The sequence below is a fragment of the Buceros rhinoceros genome, unplaced genomic scaffold (genome assembly GCF_000710305.1).
Source record: "Buceros rhinoceros silvestris isolate BGI_N320 unplaced genomic scaffold, ASM71030v1 scaffold12912, whole genome shotgun sequence".
NCBI lineage: Eukaryota > Metazoa > Chordata > Aves > Bucerotiformes > Bucerotidae > Buceros > Buceros rhinoceros.
In genome coordinates, this window is record NW_010398444.1 from 34,614 (window position 1) to 51,034 (window position 16,421).

The 16,421-nt window shown below is 36.4% G+C and overlaps 1 protein-coding gene across 1 annotated transcript in view; it reads left to right on the top strand.

Annotated features, from left to right (window-relative positions):
• Nucleotides 1-16,421, top strand: part of TBC1D32 (TBC1 domain family, member 32) — a gene marked incomplete at its 5' end in the record, with an annotated part of 64,027 nt that overhangs the window by 33,432 nt on the left and 14,174 nt on the right. The window contains 2 exons of the mRNA XM_010131108.1: nucleotides 6,620-6,745; nucleotides 14,122-14,205. Of these exons, the coding sequence (XP_010129410.1) occupies nucleotides 6,620-6,745; nucleotides 14,122-14,205 (210 nt within the window). The remainder of the gene's footprint in view (nucleotides 1-6,619; nucleotides 6,746-14,121; nucleotides 14,206-16,421) is intronic.

Consider the following 16,421-nt stretch of genomic DNA (forward strand, 5'->3'; position numbering starts at 1 on the left):
AAACTGTAGATAAAGCAGCATGTGAGGGGTGGTCAGTGAACAGGACCACTTATCCACACCGAGTTTTCTGTGAAGAAAACCCAAGAAATAGGTTTTCTTTTCTTCCCTCTCTAAATTCTTTTGAAGGACAGTGGTAAACATGCAGCGCTGGTACCTTCTTGGCTGTTCAATTTAGGGGGGAAGGGAGGAGGACTAATTAGCTGTAAGAAAAAGCACAGTGGTGATAACTCTGTGTGTGTTTCCCAGCACCAAGACCTGAAGAGTGCATCTTAAGAGACCTCTTTTCATGATGAGACTTTGAATGGATAGGTTCACCAAAAAATGCATTTGTGTTTGAGGAAGATCTGTAGTTCATCACCCTTTACAAATACCTCCCTCGTTTTGCAGGTATTAGGCATTTGCCTGTGTCATATACGTGTCTGTAGTAAAGGATATATGAAAAAATAAACGTGCTGGGCTGTGTGTTAATATGCATTAATTATTTCAGCCAGTATTTAGAGCAGGCAACTATTGGACAGCAGTATACTTCTGTCAAAGATAATTTATAGTGAAGCTTCAGATGATTTATGAGGATCATTACTTACATGTGGAGATTAATTATTCCATTTCCACCTGTTTACACTGCAGCAAGATACCCTGTTGCTTTTCTTTTGTCTTAACTGTTCAATTATTATTTCAGTAAGGTAATTTTGAGGCAGAACCATTAAGTGGTTTTCAAAGAGTGATAGAGCCCTTTATTATTCAGGATACAACTGTTATAAATAATGATATATTGTTTACTTCTTATATTAACTACACTGTAGGTTATTAAAAGTTAAACTTTTTAGATCTGTATTAAGCTGTAATATTCACTCCTCTATTTGCACAGAAGATCTATTTTCCTTTTCTCCTCCTAGCTCTGCAGATGTGACTGCTAGTGATGAGTGTGATTGAAGAATAGTGATACATTCGCTGCTTAGTATTTCTGTATATGTAGGCACCCCATCATTCATTAACCTCACTCTCTTCCCGACTCGTACAGTCCAGAATTGCTACCAGCATAGCATAATGTTCTTAAAGCTTTTGATGTTTTATCTCAGCCACTGTTCTGAGTTCTTTGCTTTTTACTCTGACTTCAGTGGAACATGTTGCCATGTTTCTGGTTTGTGTTTTGTTGTTTTTTTTTTTAAATCAGATTTCTTTTCAGTCTTGGGGTTTGTTTGGGTTTTTTTTTTATATATGTCTGCCTGAAACTAGCAGTCTCTCTTTTTTAATTTTTCATTTTAAACATTCTCATTCAAAGAAACAGCTTTTTTGTTATCCTTCGTAATTTCACATAAATGTGAAATTATCACCTGCACTTCTTTGACTTATCCTCCTTTTTATTTTTGGCTCAGTGTTCATGTATGAGCCTGTTGTATTCCACTTTTGAAGAGGTTCACTCAATTAATGAAAGACGAAAGAGAAGTAAGTGGACAGGTCTATCAGAAATGTGCATGAGCTTTCCTAGAATGTATATTCTTATATGGATATATATTTTTTTTGTTTTCCTGTGGTAGTCAAATACAGTCAGATTATTTGGTATCCTTAAGGTTAGACTTTGAATAAGATACACGTGGATTTACAGATCTTAGTTTCTTAGTCACGGAAAAACACTTCTATCACAAAACACAGATGAAAAGGGGCTTACGGCACTTCAGACGTTCTTAAAAGCATTTATGAATTTTCGAAGGCCTTACCCGCTTTAGACACAAAAGGTGGCTGAAGAATTATTTGAAGAATTGTAAAGCAACATCTTCTAGGGAATGAGTTCGGTTTAAACTTGTAGAAAGTTGTGGTGGTTCAGATTTCAGACGCACAGGTAGCTGTAGGTTATTTATAGTGCAGTTCCGTAGAGGTTCATAAACTAGTAAACATGGTTAATTTTGTTTGACAAGGCTGCACAAAGCAACCAGTGCCAACACAAAGGGAGAGATGAGATGTCAAAATACAACCACATATGAGGGAGAAGGCAGGACTTGAATTAACTTGACATAAGCTTCTCTCCAAACACAGTTTGGGTATGATTTCTTGTTGTCGTTAAGCATATTAAAAGCTCACTATCATCAGAAGAGGAAGATCTTGCTCGTTTCCATCCTCACTTTGTCTTTTCTTTCTGTTGCTGTTTTTTCTTTCTTCCTCTGTTCCCTCACCTTTTGTCCTTCATCTCCTTCCACAGTTCTGTCTTTTCTTCTACAAAAAAAACCCAATTCAAGTCATTAATCTAGGCTAACTAGTGAACCCATTTAGTGACCTACTAGAAGAGAGAAGAAAGAAGAGCAGGTCTTCTCCCTTTTGGCATTGGCATGTGTTTGGAAAAAAAAAACCAAAACAAAAAACCTCTGGAAAGTGAGGGTGAAAGCCCACCCTCAGTAACAAGCAATATGCATAACCCAGGACGGTGTGGTAGTTGGAGTTCCAGCTATGCGACAATACTATTGTGCAAATTACAGTTGTGAAAGTGAGCTGGTGTTTATTTGGTATCACGAGGTTTTTTGGAAACACTTTTCATTCAAACCCGCTCCCCGCCCCAAGGTTCTCTTTTTTTGTGCTGTAATGATTTGCTGGAAGAAAGGATAGTCCATGTTTATTGACAAGCTGTTAAGAGAAGTGAATGGTTTAGCTGGGAGAAAAATATGATGCTGTGAGCTGCCACATTATGATACCACTTACAGTATGTAACGGATATTTTAAATAAATGGTTATGCTGTAGTATCTTGGTTGCATAGATCTTAAGCTTGTTTCTCTGTCGTTTGAGTTTGAACATTCCCGTGAGCTCCCTGAGGATCTTAAATCTTGTGTCCTTCTCAGCTGCAGAAAAAAATCCATTGGTTATATAAAAACAAGTTCTTGTTTTCAGTAGGTTGCTTGCTTCTCTCTAGTCTGATGACAGAAATGGAAATTAAGTGTCAGCTCAGCAGTTGTGATAAGTAGGTAGTTCATATTTTCCTGAGAGTATTTACTCTTGGATTTTGTCTACACCTTTTGTTTACACCTTTTGCAGACTTGTGTACACATATGTACGTCAGTAGGTTGCTTGCTTCTCTCTAGTCTGATGACAGAAATGGAAATTAAGTGTCAGCTCAGCAGTTGTGATAAGTAGGTAGTTCATATTTTCCTGAGAGTATTTTTGTTTGGATTTTTTGTTTACACCTTTTGCAGACTTGTGTACACATATGTACGTTAGTTATGTTGGTGCATATTTGAAGTTGTTTAAGTTCCTTTTTTCTTAAAGACTAGCTTCCCAGAGGAACCTTAAGGCAAATACAGTGGTCCATGATCTTTAGTAGAATTTCAGAAAAGACTGTAACACAGTAGGTTTTATTTCTTTATCCCGTTGTTGGAGAGTAAGCTAACATTGTAAAAGCTTACATGTTTAAACAGTACAATTCTGGAAGCATTGATGGCTGGTAGATACTGGCATGTGTGCATTGCAGCAGTCAAAAAAATAAATACTTCATTTTTTAAAACTTGTAGGAGAATATTAGAGACAGACTGCACAAAGAAAAATAGGAGTCAGATCAAGAAGCCAGCAGGAAGCAACAGGGATGGATGGGCCATGGTCTTGAAGTCCTACTTTACTGAAATTGTTGGGGGATTTGGGGATTTAAGCAGTTTTATTTCCTTCAGAGAAATAAAAATTTCACCTTGGTCTCTGTTTGGTACATTGACTGATTAAATCTCAGCTTGCAGTCTCTGATCCTCATCTGCCAAACTGAATTACTACAATCCTTTCAGAAGTAAAATAACTATTTAACTTGTAGAGGAGTGTTGCTTTGGAGTTCTAAGGTTTTCTTCAACCTTCACCTATTACAGAAATAGCAGAAAAGGGCAGAGAAAGAAATAGAAACCCTACTGATAGTACTGTAAGAGTAAATCCTTCTTCACATTGAATTTTCATTCTCATGTAAACTGTTTTAGGTATCAAGGCATGTTATTTGGAGAGATGCTGATTGAGGATTTAGTTATTTGAGGATGACAAAGGAATTTCATGTTAATTAATTTGGAATAATTATGAATTACAATAAGTTACTATAATCAGCTCTTTTTGAAATACTATGTATCATATTATAAATTCCAGTAACAGGAATACAGTTTACTGATGATATATCATTAAGGTCTTCCAACCAGCTTAAAATAAATTTCATGCAATATCATCATTCTGTTGATATTCTAATCTTCTTAATAAGAGAATTGGAAAATCATATTTTGTTTGTGAAAACAATTAAATCTTACTGGAAAACTGAATACTGAAATATTCAAAAGAAGTAATAGTAACAGCAAGTATTCTAAATAGCTGTGGACTGTTTCAAACAGTTACTGACTCATTAATCAGAAGTCTCCTTTCATGCAGAATTAATTTCTATAGTGTTTTTTTTTTTTTTCCCAAAATGTAGAAACAGAACAAAGGAGAGTTTGCAAGGGATGAAGAACCTTCATCACCTTAGTGAATAGCTGGTAGTAGTAGTCTATGTAGCCTATAGTATAGGCTATGATCCTTTCATCTCATGATGGGATACTGCATAGTCCCATAGCAAAGGGACTGTACACAGCTGGAGTGAGTGAATGCTGGGGCATTTACCTTTTCACAGACACCACCTTCATTTTTTTCCCTGAAGTTGACCAGAAAATATTTCATAGTACTCGGGGAATTAAGCTGTCTGAGGAGACACAGTCTAATTGACTGTTTTCATTTTGTAGGGTCAGGAGCTTCTGTTAGAGTTTCATCCGTTTTCTCCTACTTAAAATTACTTTATGAAGTTATTTGACATTTGAACTTGAAATTATGCTGTCTCCAGAAAAAATAGGATTTGAAGTCAGCCCTTCCCAGCATGTTAGTGTTTTTCAACATATCTTGTGTATGGGAAGAAATTGTTTCCTTTTTGATTTGCCGAAGCATGTGAATGCATTCTTTCAATCACCACCTTGCCTGTATTATTCAGTGTGCTGTATCATTATGCCTCATGGTAGCTTGCTAATATTCATTGTTCAGCATGAATTCCAAGATAAGATGTTTGACTTAAAGAAAGGATTCAGAAGGTTTTAAGTACAGACATCATATGGAAAGCCAGCGTAACACTTTCATGCTGGTTCTACATTTGTCTCTGTGGTGGTTCTGTTTTCAACCCCCTGTGAGGCTCAGCTAGTTGTGACATCTCCTGCCTCAGCCTGTGATACTTTATTCTAGAAAATTGGTAAAGTCTAATTTTCTCTAACGTAGAAGAAAATGGGGGGGGTGGGGGTGGGGGATGGAAATCACTTTAGCCAAGAGAGGAGACCACACTGTCCTTTTGTCATTGCATCAATGGCAATTTTAATTTTGAAGGCATGTCTCTCTACTGTAATGAGAGATTGTGTCTTTAATAAAAAAGTAACAGTAACGGTAAGGGAGCAATCTTTGAAATTCTTTGTTTGCATTTAAAAGGAATCTTTCATAAAGATCTTTTTGTAAACTGTTCTGCAGATTTGTTTTATAAGCAAGCTGAACATATAATGAAAACCATTATCTGATACATTCGTGCCTCATGTATAACAATTGTACCAAAAGACTGTGTTTTAATACAGCTCAGGTAAAAAGTCAAGTGTTCAGAAGTTAGAAAATGCTTGAATTATATTGTTGCAGCCTCTGACAGCACCAGCAAGAAGCTCGTAGCCCTGGGCTGAAGCATTAGATTCTTCAGAAAACTCAATTTAAAATTCTAAGTTTCTCTAGATACTAACACAAAACTTGCAAGATGACATTTCAGCAATAACAAAAGTATACATTTCTGTGACCTTTTGTCTCAATTTTAACCCCTAATGCTAAAGTTGGGAAATGTTGGAGATTATCAGCAAAGCTATTACAAGACTTCTCCCCGCACGGGCAGCCCAGTGCCTTTTCCAGATGTACTGGATAGGTGCACTTAGCAACCTGAAGGCATACACGTATATGCCATAATATCTGTCCACAGCAGAAGCATTTGAAGGAAATCTGCTTACAGAAAGAAGTGGAAATTTTCTATGGAACACTGTTCTGTTGCTCTTAGGCTTCATTTCATGTTCTGCAAAATAGTGCTGCCACCTCTTTGAGTTTTAATTAAATCAACAATATTTGGTGGAGGACCTTTGCCTGTCTTTTCTGGTAGAGCCTCTCAGAGTGGCAAAATCACATGAAAATACCAAAATACTCTCTTTACAATGTCTTTCCAATTCCTCTAATTTCGTGACAGGGGAGTAATAACTTTAGGGGAGTTATAAAATGTGCCTCACTGATGTCTTAAATGTTCAAAGTGCAGCAGTACGTAGAATGAATATTTATGTTATGTATAAAGCAGAATGTCATCAGCTTTAGGACTGTTTCTGGAGTTTAATTGTCATAGGATAAGGGATATTTATATGGTCTTTCTAGGATATGAGGTCTGCCAAAAATACCAGGCAATGGCAGGTCACTCAGCTGCACCTGACTTTCCTGTCCTTTGTTGAAATGGTTTCTAGTTTCTGAATGCATCCCCGGGTCTCTGTGGTACTCTGTAACTTATTACTTACGTAGTAAGCTTGAAAGAAAGAAAAAAAGAGCCAAAGTTATCATTACAGAGTAACAATTATTTTTTATTTCTTCTAGATAAAGATCTTGACAAACTCTTAGCACTCTTAAGAAGTCCAGAGAAGCAAACTGGGTGGACAGAAGTTTGTAGAAAACAGTTCTGCAAAGTTGTGAAAGCCAGACCGGATATCATCAGTGGAACAGGTGAGTATGACTTACCGGGTTAACAAAGTGAGCCAACAGAAGGCCACTGGTAAGCAACCATTCTTTAAAGCTTCATTGAGGATTACATTATCTATACCAGTAGTCAATAACATTGTGTCGATTATGAAAACTGTTTCAATGGGGTTTTCCTGAGAAAACAAGGCTTACGCTTCATATCCTATTTTTCTCTCCTTATGGCGATCACCCCTCTGTGTTGGCTGTTTTCAGTGAAATTTGACACAGAAGGAGGACTCAAATACAAGTCTTTATTTCAGATCTCTAAAGGGTCTGTTACTGAGATGCTGAGGAAATGGAAAAGAGAGCCTGAGAGACAACAGGCGTTTCTCAGAGATCAGCAAATGACTTTAAGGCACATTGGAAAATGATAATTGCCAATTTCTGTAAAAATTTTCAGAATTAATCCATACTAAACATTAAAGAACTCACTCATTGAATTTTTTTTCATACATATTTTCTAGTGAACAGCGTGCTTATGGAGAGCATTAGTATAGAACAGTTAAAACAACAAACCAGCCAGAAGAAAAACAGTGGTCTCCCATATTGACATACGGCTTTCATTTCTGAAAGAATTCTGATTGCAGTGGTCAGTACAATAGTCTAATTTTTTTGTTTGCAGATGCCAAAGGTTTCCCTTCAAATTCTTTAGTCAAGCAATTAATACAGGTGACAGTGAAGACAAATGAAATATCCTCTATACGGGATCAAAGTGATGCAGCATGTGTGCTTTACATAAGAAACGTGCATTTTGTGATACATTATATAAGGCAGTTTCAGAAGCTTTAAGGAACTAATTTATACAGGAACTGATTTAATATTAAAATAGTTAATAAGAAATTTGACATTTGTATAATGTAGATGATAATTGTTTAAAATGTCTAAATTCCTGGAGCTTTCTGTTCTTGCTGCCTGTTTGAGGTTATAGTCTTAGGTAAACGAGTCTTACAGTCTATACAGTTTCACAGTAAATGAGTCAGCAGAACTTTTACCTTCCATCTAGAAGAATATGTGTGTAGACAGAACACACGTGTATTTGTATATAATGCATACATGCACTTATACATGATATTGTACACATCCAGAAATGCTTGTATTCAGGCAGCTTCGTGAAACAGGTAAACAAACAGAGATTCAAAAACGTGCAAAACCAACCAAATGTGCTTTCTGTGAGCTTCTAGTATAAGAAAAATAAATGGAAGAGTGGCAATTAAAAAACCCCTAGATTTTTTCTAGCAAAATGGTATGTTTACTTTCCAATCTAACAGTCCAGTGAAGGGGTTTTTTGATGTTATGTGTTGTGAAGCACAAATAATTTAGTCTCTGTAAAATCAATTTTATTTGAATGCAGCATATTTTCTAGACTGATCTCTTCTTGGGTTATAGAAAACTTTTGTTTAAAATTCTAAATCTGTCTTCCTGCATCTAAAGGGAATTATTTGGTGAAAAAACATACTTAAAAACCAAACACAACCATATAATAAAGTAGGTGGCTTACAAAGAAAATGAAGTCTTTCCTTTTGTGCTTTATAGTTTTCCATACACAGACTCAAAAGCTGTGTAGGTTGTTTTCTGTAAGAACCTCTGAATGAGGAATTATAGAGAGTCATTAAGACTTTTTTTAACCAAAGCAAAAAAAATTATGCTTGTTTCTGAACAATTGTTTCCAGCTGAGATGGAACTGGGATTAAAAGTGAGCAGGAATTGTCCATTGAATTGTTGTTAAGCCTCACAGGGACTTCTGCAAGTGCTTTCATAAACAACACAAAAAAATTAAGTACGCAAATGGAAACAGAATAAAGAAATAAATATAAACAGCCTATAAAAGAATAGCAGTATAAGCTAAGTGCAAGTACTGGTAGTCTAAGGTGGATGCAAAGCTGCATGTCTACTTGGAGATATTTCAGAAGCAGCAAAATATCTGCCAGCTGTGTGGTTTGAGACATGATCATCTTCATAGAAACTCTTTTATGAGACAGCTGTCCTGCTATGTATCTTCTGTAGCATGTGAAGCTCTCCCAGATTTCAGAGGACTGAGAAGCTGCGGTCCAGATCAGAAGAAATCCAAACTTTCTCTTTAGTTACAGATGGAGCAGTCCACAAGGATTACAGAACAGATGCGTACTGACACTTCCTGGACTGAGCTCTGTCTAAGAGAGACTAACATTAGCAGCAGTTGAACCAGAACATAACCAGCAAAGATGGCATTATATTCCATGGCTGCATAGTGTAGCATATACTGATTTTTAAAATATTTTGTGATCTGGTGTCAGCATTACCAGACGCTGAATCTATAGAACCTGATTGAACTCCATCAGAAAATTCTTGAACAAACTGTATAACATCAGTATTGCTAATTCAGTCTTCTGGTGTTGATTGCTATCCCTGTGATTTGGTCAGTGTTTTTGTGCTAAATGCTATGGTATCGCATTACTTTTGAGAATGTCCATCTTCAGAGCTACGTTAGAACGCTGGTCTACTAAAACATCACCTCTGTAGCTTTTAAGTCATTTCGGTGGTCAAACATCAAGATCCAGTTTTGAATGGCTTTATTGAACCTTTAAAAGAAGATAAAAACCTTTCTCAGGCTTCTTTCAGTATGGCAGGACTGAAAGTGTGGGATTTTTCTTGGTCATCTAAAAGCAAATCATATTTCAGACAAACAGCTTCTCCATTCTGTTGTGCCAATCGCAATAAGCTAAAGCATTCTTCTAGTCATTCCTTCTGTAAAGGCACCACAGAATTGTGGATGCTAGGGATGTAGCTGCTTGCTGTTGAGCGTCTTTGCATATGACTTTAGGTCACTTAGATAAGCTAGAGAACCACAGATAGAGCTCTTGGTCAGGTTAAGTCTTGGCATGTTTCGAACTGCTCCCTGCAATGCTTGTGGCCACCCTGAGTCATCTTTAGTACATCTAGATAAGAGCTTCCTGTGTATTGGCATCTAGGCTTCAGCAGGCAGAGAAACAGATCAACTCCTCTGAGTTGATCTGAGATTGGATTTCTGTAGAAAATGACTGGACTTTGTGGATCTAGAAGTAGCAGACTGCATGTTCAAATCATTCACAGGAGTATTTTTTTTTGCTTTTGAACCAGTGATCTTGGCTTGACAGTTTCATCGTGCCCTTTTCAGTTTTCTCCTCCTTCTCATCCTTCAGGTTTTGCAGAAGGTGTTTTTTGTTTTCAGTCCCAGCAGCTCCTTTTTTTTATCTGTTCATAGTTGGTGGTGTGTCAGCAGCTGATCTTTCCTGCCTGGGCAGGTTGAACACCTTTAATCCTGTCCTCTCTTAGGAGACTTTAAACTCTAAGTAACAGAAATTGAGGCTGTTGCAGGGATGATGCAACTATATGTTAACGTTCTTTCCTTAATAACCGGAAGGTAATGGTCCCCAAATCCTAATCATTGTCATCAGCAGAACTTTACCCATGGGATGAAGAAGCAAAAAGATGGATATTTGCACGAGATATGACTGTTGTGTGGTTGTGGTTTTTTTTTTTTTTTATTCAGGATAACAACATGCTAACCTGTCAAAATAGTCTGGTCAGGCATTGCAAATGTAATACCAAGGCATACTTTACAGCTACCAGAATCTGAACAAGGAGAGTATCTCGAGTTGTCACCGCTCTGCCTGTATGTAGAACTGAAGATAATAGGGACTTCAGTTTTTGTTGAAAAGGATCGTCTGGATTCAAAGACAATGAAATAATACATTTTTAGAGCCATTACTACCATATTGTTTCTTCTTCTAAGGAGAAGGTTACTTAAATTTCAGTTTTCATGAGGTCCAGCTAAAGGAGATTTGACTAACTTTATTCTTTCACAGAAGCCTTCCATAAGCTTTCTTGTTAGATGTGTTAAGAGAGAATTCTCCAGGCTGTGATTTTAAAAAGACAAGTGAGGGTAGCTGTGTTAGGCTTCCACTCTGAACTGATTCTCAGAGAAGCCTGTTGTTCTCTGCAAGAAGAACATAGATTCTTTAAGCTCATTTAAATATCGACCAAATCTTCTGCCTCAAAGATCACTCAATTAGATCTAGATTCTGCATGTGGTCTGCTTTCTTTTTTTTAGAATGACCAACTTAAAAATACTGCTTGCACAAAAGATTTTTTTAGAATAATACAAAAAAGATGTTTAGCTCTTTATGTCCTTGATTTTTCAAGGAGGTTTGTTTTCGGAATTAGAGAGGAACAGTAGGACTTTCACATTACACAGGAAGAACAGTTGCAGGTCAAAACTTCATCTGTTCCCCACACCAGTTTGGAAAAACTTGCAAAGGAAAATCCTGTGCACAGTGTGAGTGTCCGTGAGTGTGCATGGCTGTGTGTGATGATTCCGACACTTGATTAGGATTTGGAAGGCATTAATAAAGAACAAACTTGTGTGTAGGTATAACATACGCAACCTTCATCTCTAACAGAAGCACTGTCAGAATTTTTATTACCTTTTTGAAGAAGAAACGTACATTTCCTTTGCCATTTCAAATGTGTAATTCAAATAATTCAAAGTCTTTCCCGTTATCTTAGGAATTTAAAAAAATCCTCTTTATTGTTGCTGTTAAGAAGGGAATTGCCAACTGTGCTTTTCATAGCTCTTACCAAGAAGTCACCTGTCCAAGGCTTTCACTCTTGGACTTATAACCTCTAACACAAGTCAAATAGGACTAATGTTAACTCCTAAGAAAGTTATTTTTCTTTTAAACTCCTCTGAAGCATCCGTGCCTTTGTATAGAATATGATCCAGTAACACAAGTTACATTAAAGGATCTAAAAAAATCTGATGCTTTTCACAGTTTTAGACCTTTCTGGCTTAATCCAAAGTAAGAATTAGATAACCTGTCATGATGGTTATCTATTAAAACAAGTTTTAATTACGTGAATTTTTTTAATCAGTGTTCTTATGCAATTATAGAAGCCATTTCAATTACTTTCCTTTTACACGTTAGCTCTTCAAGGAAAAAAAAAATAGTCCTGCAGGAATTCTTCTGTTTTATGAGCATACTGCAATCATTTAGGGAATTTAAAAACCCTTTCATTTATTTTGTATATGATTACACACTCCTAAATTAAAATTCTCTTTTTTTGGATGTGTGGATTAAATTTGCATGTGGTAATTGCCAGTCTCTTAAAAACGTCAATGTTAATACAGCCAAGCTACTATAATTTAAGAAAATAAACATTTTCACTGAGTTGGTGGGCCACAACACTGATCTTTATCTCTGAACATAACCTCTGCACGAGAATGTGGGCTTTTACAGCAATGCCGGCTGTACGACACAACGAACTTCCCCAAATTTCTTTTATCTCCTTTTCCAGTTAAGTGAAAAATCACCGAGCCAGTTTCCACCTTCATAAAGATTTTTCAGGGAGTGTCCACATGGCAGCTAAATGATCTGGTATTAAAAGACAAAAATTGAAATAACTACCTGTCATTTCAGGCAGACTCTTTCAGAAGAGGCAATGTCCTGTGAAAACCCTCCATTTGCGTATTAACCAAACTGTTTTTTATAAACTCTTCTGTGTGTCTTCCTCTTTCAAACTTGATTAAAAGCTTTTCAAAGGTGGTGATAGGCACTTAGATAAATACGTTCAAATGGTGGAAATCAATTTAGTGCTTGAGTTTCAAGAAATTGCTTAGCAGTTGAGCTGTCACTTCTCCCATTACCTCAAGCACTGAACTGAAATATTCGTCTGCGAGGTCAAGCATGTGGATGCCTTCCAACAAAACGGGAGGAAATGTACACTGTTCTGACTTGGTTTCAGATTTTCTGTATTACGGGTTTTAGAGTTTTTTAACATAGTTCCTGTTTGTTGTTGTAATGTGGTATATTTCAGTAATCTGCATGCTCATAGGCACACAGTAAACACCTAGCTAGTAACCAGTTTTAAGCTTGGTTTCTGCTTTTTGCTATCTATCTACAGCTCTAGGTATAGGCGCCTTTTCTTATTTTACACAAATATTTGTTATTTTGTTTGTGGACCAAATTCCACTAAGTATATAAGTGAAGATTAGTGAGATTTTTTATTCTCAGAAAATGGAAAAATTGTTACTTTTCTATAAAATAAATGGGTTTTTGCTAGCCCCATGTGTTTCATTAATGGTGATTAAAAATAGCTATATTATGTTTAAGTAGCAGTTTCTTCTCTCCATAAAAATGTATAAGAATATAAATAACACATGTAATTTTTTCGTTTTGATTTAGTAGTCGTTTGCAATGCAAAACTATTTTTGTTTCTGTTGGAGTTGGCTTCTCTAATTGTAAATCCGTGTTTAGCTGTTGTAGTGAAACTTCTTTTCCACTTTGCCTTACCCATCAACACAGTATTAACAAAATTCAACCTTTCAAAACCTTTTCCTGATTTCATTCAGTAATGTAAATGTTTTGGACAACTAATCAAGAGAAAAGCACTGTCATTTAATGTCAGTATGTTGGCTAAAATAGTTGGAAGAAGAGTTAATTGTCTTTATGATATCTTTTTCTTCATTATTTTTCTGGCCTAAGAAGCATCAGACCATGGGTGTGTGAGAAGGCTTCCTTGTAGCCTTTGTTCAGATCTCTGAAGTGTGCTCGGTTGCCTTGAGCTTGCAGAATGGAGGGATTTGGAACAGTTTTTGATAATGGTTTGTCATTGAGAGTTCTCGCTAACATCCTGGCTTATGCCCTGTTAAGGTGGGAGGTTCGATTTCCTACGTGGTTACCAGATGTCAGCACCTGACTTACCTGTGCAGTGTCTGCAGACTTAATGTTCCATCGCAAGAACTGCATAAGAACATCATGGTCGTCTAAAATACAGAATTTCCCCAAGGAAATGCCCCTATTGCTCAATTTTAAGTGAATAATATTTTCGTGTGATAGCATAGGTGGCTTTATATCTTGGGGGTTTTTTTGTTTGTTTCTTTTTGGGTTTTTTTTGAAACAGCCTTTAAAACTTCATGTACTTTTGTCAGCACCATTTTGGGATGGTGTGGGGGTTTTCTTTTTTATTTTTTTTTTCTTTCCTGTTTATATACAAAGACAGATATAGTAAGATTTTGTAGTTTAATTGTAGTTAATTCTTATTTCATATTGAAAGCGTGTAACAAATTCTGAAGTAATCCTTGGAGAATACAAAGATAATACGGGAGTCTATTTCTGTTTACACTGAATGTATTCTTAGTAAAGCTATTAAAATTTAATTTAAGAATGCTGTTAGGAATGTGAAAGCACAATGCGTGCTTTGAATTGTTCTCCCATAAAAATGAGAATAAATATGCAGGAATTCAAACAGCTTTAGTTTCTGACATATCATCATTCCGTTAGGTAATGTAGTTCCACATTTTACTCATTGCCTGTAATATTTAATGCGGTTCTACTTCTTTGCAGTTTTGGCAGAATTAATTGAGAAGTTTGTGTCACATCTTTCTGAAAGCCAATCGGATTGTTATTTCAGCATGGGACACTATAAAGGTCAGTTTTCTGATAACCTATCACCAGGCAGCCTCTTATATTTAAATAACTTTTCTTTTAAATGTACCTGTATCATTTTGGGGGTTGGTTAATGTGTTCTTTAACAACTCAGAAATTCATTACTTAACTGGTGGGTAATACCTCACTTTGGAGCAAAAGATGATGTGCTTGAGTAAACAGTGTTGTTAATTATTACTGATAGGCTTTCACATTTCTCTATCTGTAATGGAAGGACTGAGAAGCAGAACAGGTGACGGTATGATTCAAAGTATTTGTTGACACCTATTATGGAATGATTTACAAATCTTGTAGCATAAACATTTAGGATGGTGTAAGCAATCTGGCTCACCTCTTGAAAGCCCCATAATGTATAATCAACCCAAAGGTATGCAATTTATATTGCATTAAAGGATTTGTGTTAAAGAACTGCTGTTGTTGGCAGAGTAACCCGCGTGTTAGTTTTATACAGATGTTGTGCTTACAGCCAAGAATAAAGGATGAATGATAGAGATAATTTATTCTGAGCATAAAGTAATACATTTTAATATTCTGAAGCACTTGCAAAACGAGAAGATTTAGAAGCATTGTGAATATCTGCTTTTCATTCTTCTACTATCTGTTCAAGACTTTTCTCTTAGGTTGTAGTTCAGTCATTTAGAGCACTTGTTCTGCCACTAACTCTAGAGGACCAAGCCTCCTTCAGGAAGAGTCTGTTATTAATACTGATATTTTATTCTGGCATCCATCAGATGCAACTGTAGTGTCCTTGGAGACTTCAGACTTGCCTTTGAAGTTTCAAAGCATAAAACTCCTTGCGTAATTTAGAGGCTTTCTTTCTTTTATGTAGTGGCCTTTTCCTTCTTAATGCTTGCTAATGGAATACTCTTAATTTTGAGAGTCTCTCTCTTAATGAATAGACTTCTCAAAGTGACAGTCCTTTCTGTCACTATTTTATTTTTCCTTAGAAGATCTTTAAAGGCATTTTTGTTTTCCTGCATTAGTCTGTCATTTACTTTTCAATTTCTCCAGAAGCGTAATGAGCAACTTTTCATGGACTCGTAAGACTTGCTTTTTACATATTTCTGACACTTCCCAATTCAAACAATGGTTTTGATGGTTCCTTTAAAAGCCCACATAATGGTGTAAATCATTTATGTCACACCTAGACTGCCTCTCTTGCTCCTCTCTGTACATCTCTCTTTTTAGGTCGGGGTTCAAAGTATCACAATTCTCCAATGATATGGAAGGCTCAGGTGTGTTTTCTTTTCTGTCTTGCATTTCTTTAGGGAACAGTATAGCCTGCAGACCTAAATTTTCAAGGTTATTTTAGTGTTTCCAGTTAGAAGACCAGGAAACCCCTCTTGGTTTGAATAAGGCAAAATCTAACCAGAGAAGGAACAGACCTAACTGTGCAAACTCCAAGTGGATGTCTTGCCCAGCAAAACCAGCATCCTTTTGTTTCCTAATTGTGATAGCTAAGTGCTTCCATCCAATGAAGGAAGCAGTAGTCCGTACTTAGATGTCAAATACTGTAGTTTCAATCCACTGTTCTCAACCTTTTGTTCAAAGCTAGGATTTAAAACATGTTCAGGAAGGTTGAACCTGGATCTTCTACTTCACTGATGTGTGCTTTCACCATGACTCACAGAGGTGGCAGTAACACTACATTATTTATCTAGAATTGAATGCCAACTTTGAAGAAAGACCAGGTTTGAAAATCCTGTGACAATTGCATGCATTAATTTTTTAGAACGGAAAATCCTAAAGAATAGGTACAGAAACAAAACAAAGATAACATGGTAAAAGGCTCAATTCTTGATTTTCTTGAGCTTGACAGATTTTCTTTCCGTGATAAATCAGCCCAGTCTGTATGACCTCCTTTTTGTATTTTCTGAATTTTTTTTTCCAGTCAGTCCTATACAGGCACTATTGGTCATTAATTCTGGATAAGCTTACCTGTTCAGTTCTCAAATAAAAGTTCCAGAATTTAAAAGGTTGGATAATGAACTATTTTCATTTTCAAATGCTTTTGATATTCCATATGCTTTAATGAAGACAATTTTGGAAGTGGGAGAGTGCTGACTTCTCGAGGACAGTCAGTAGTCTGGTGGTAAGAAAATGTGAAATGTAGGCAAAGGGCTGGTATTGACTTAGTGCTTTCTTTCCCCATCAGCAACACCACTATCTGCTTTTTTGTGCAGAGTTCTCCAATCCAA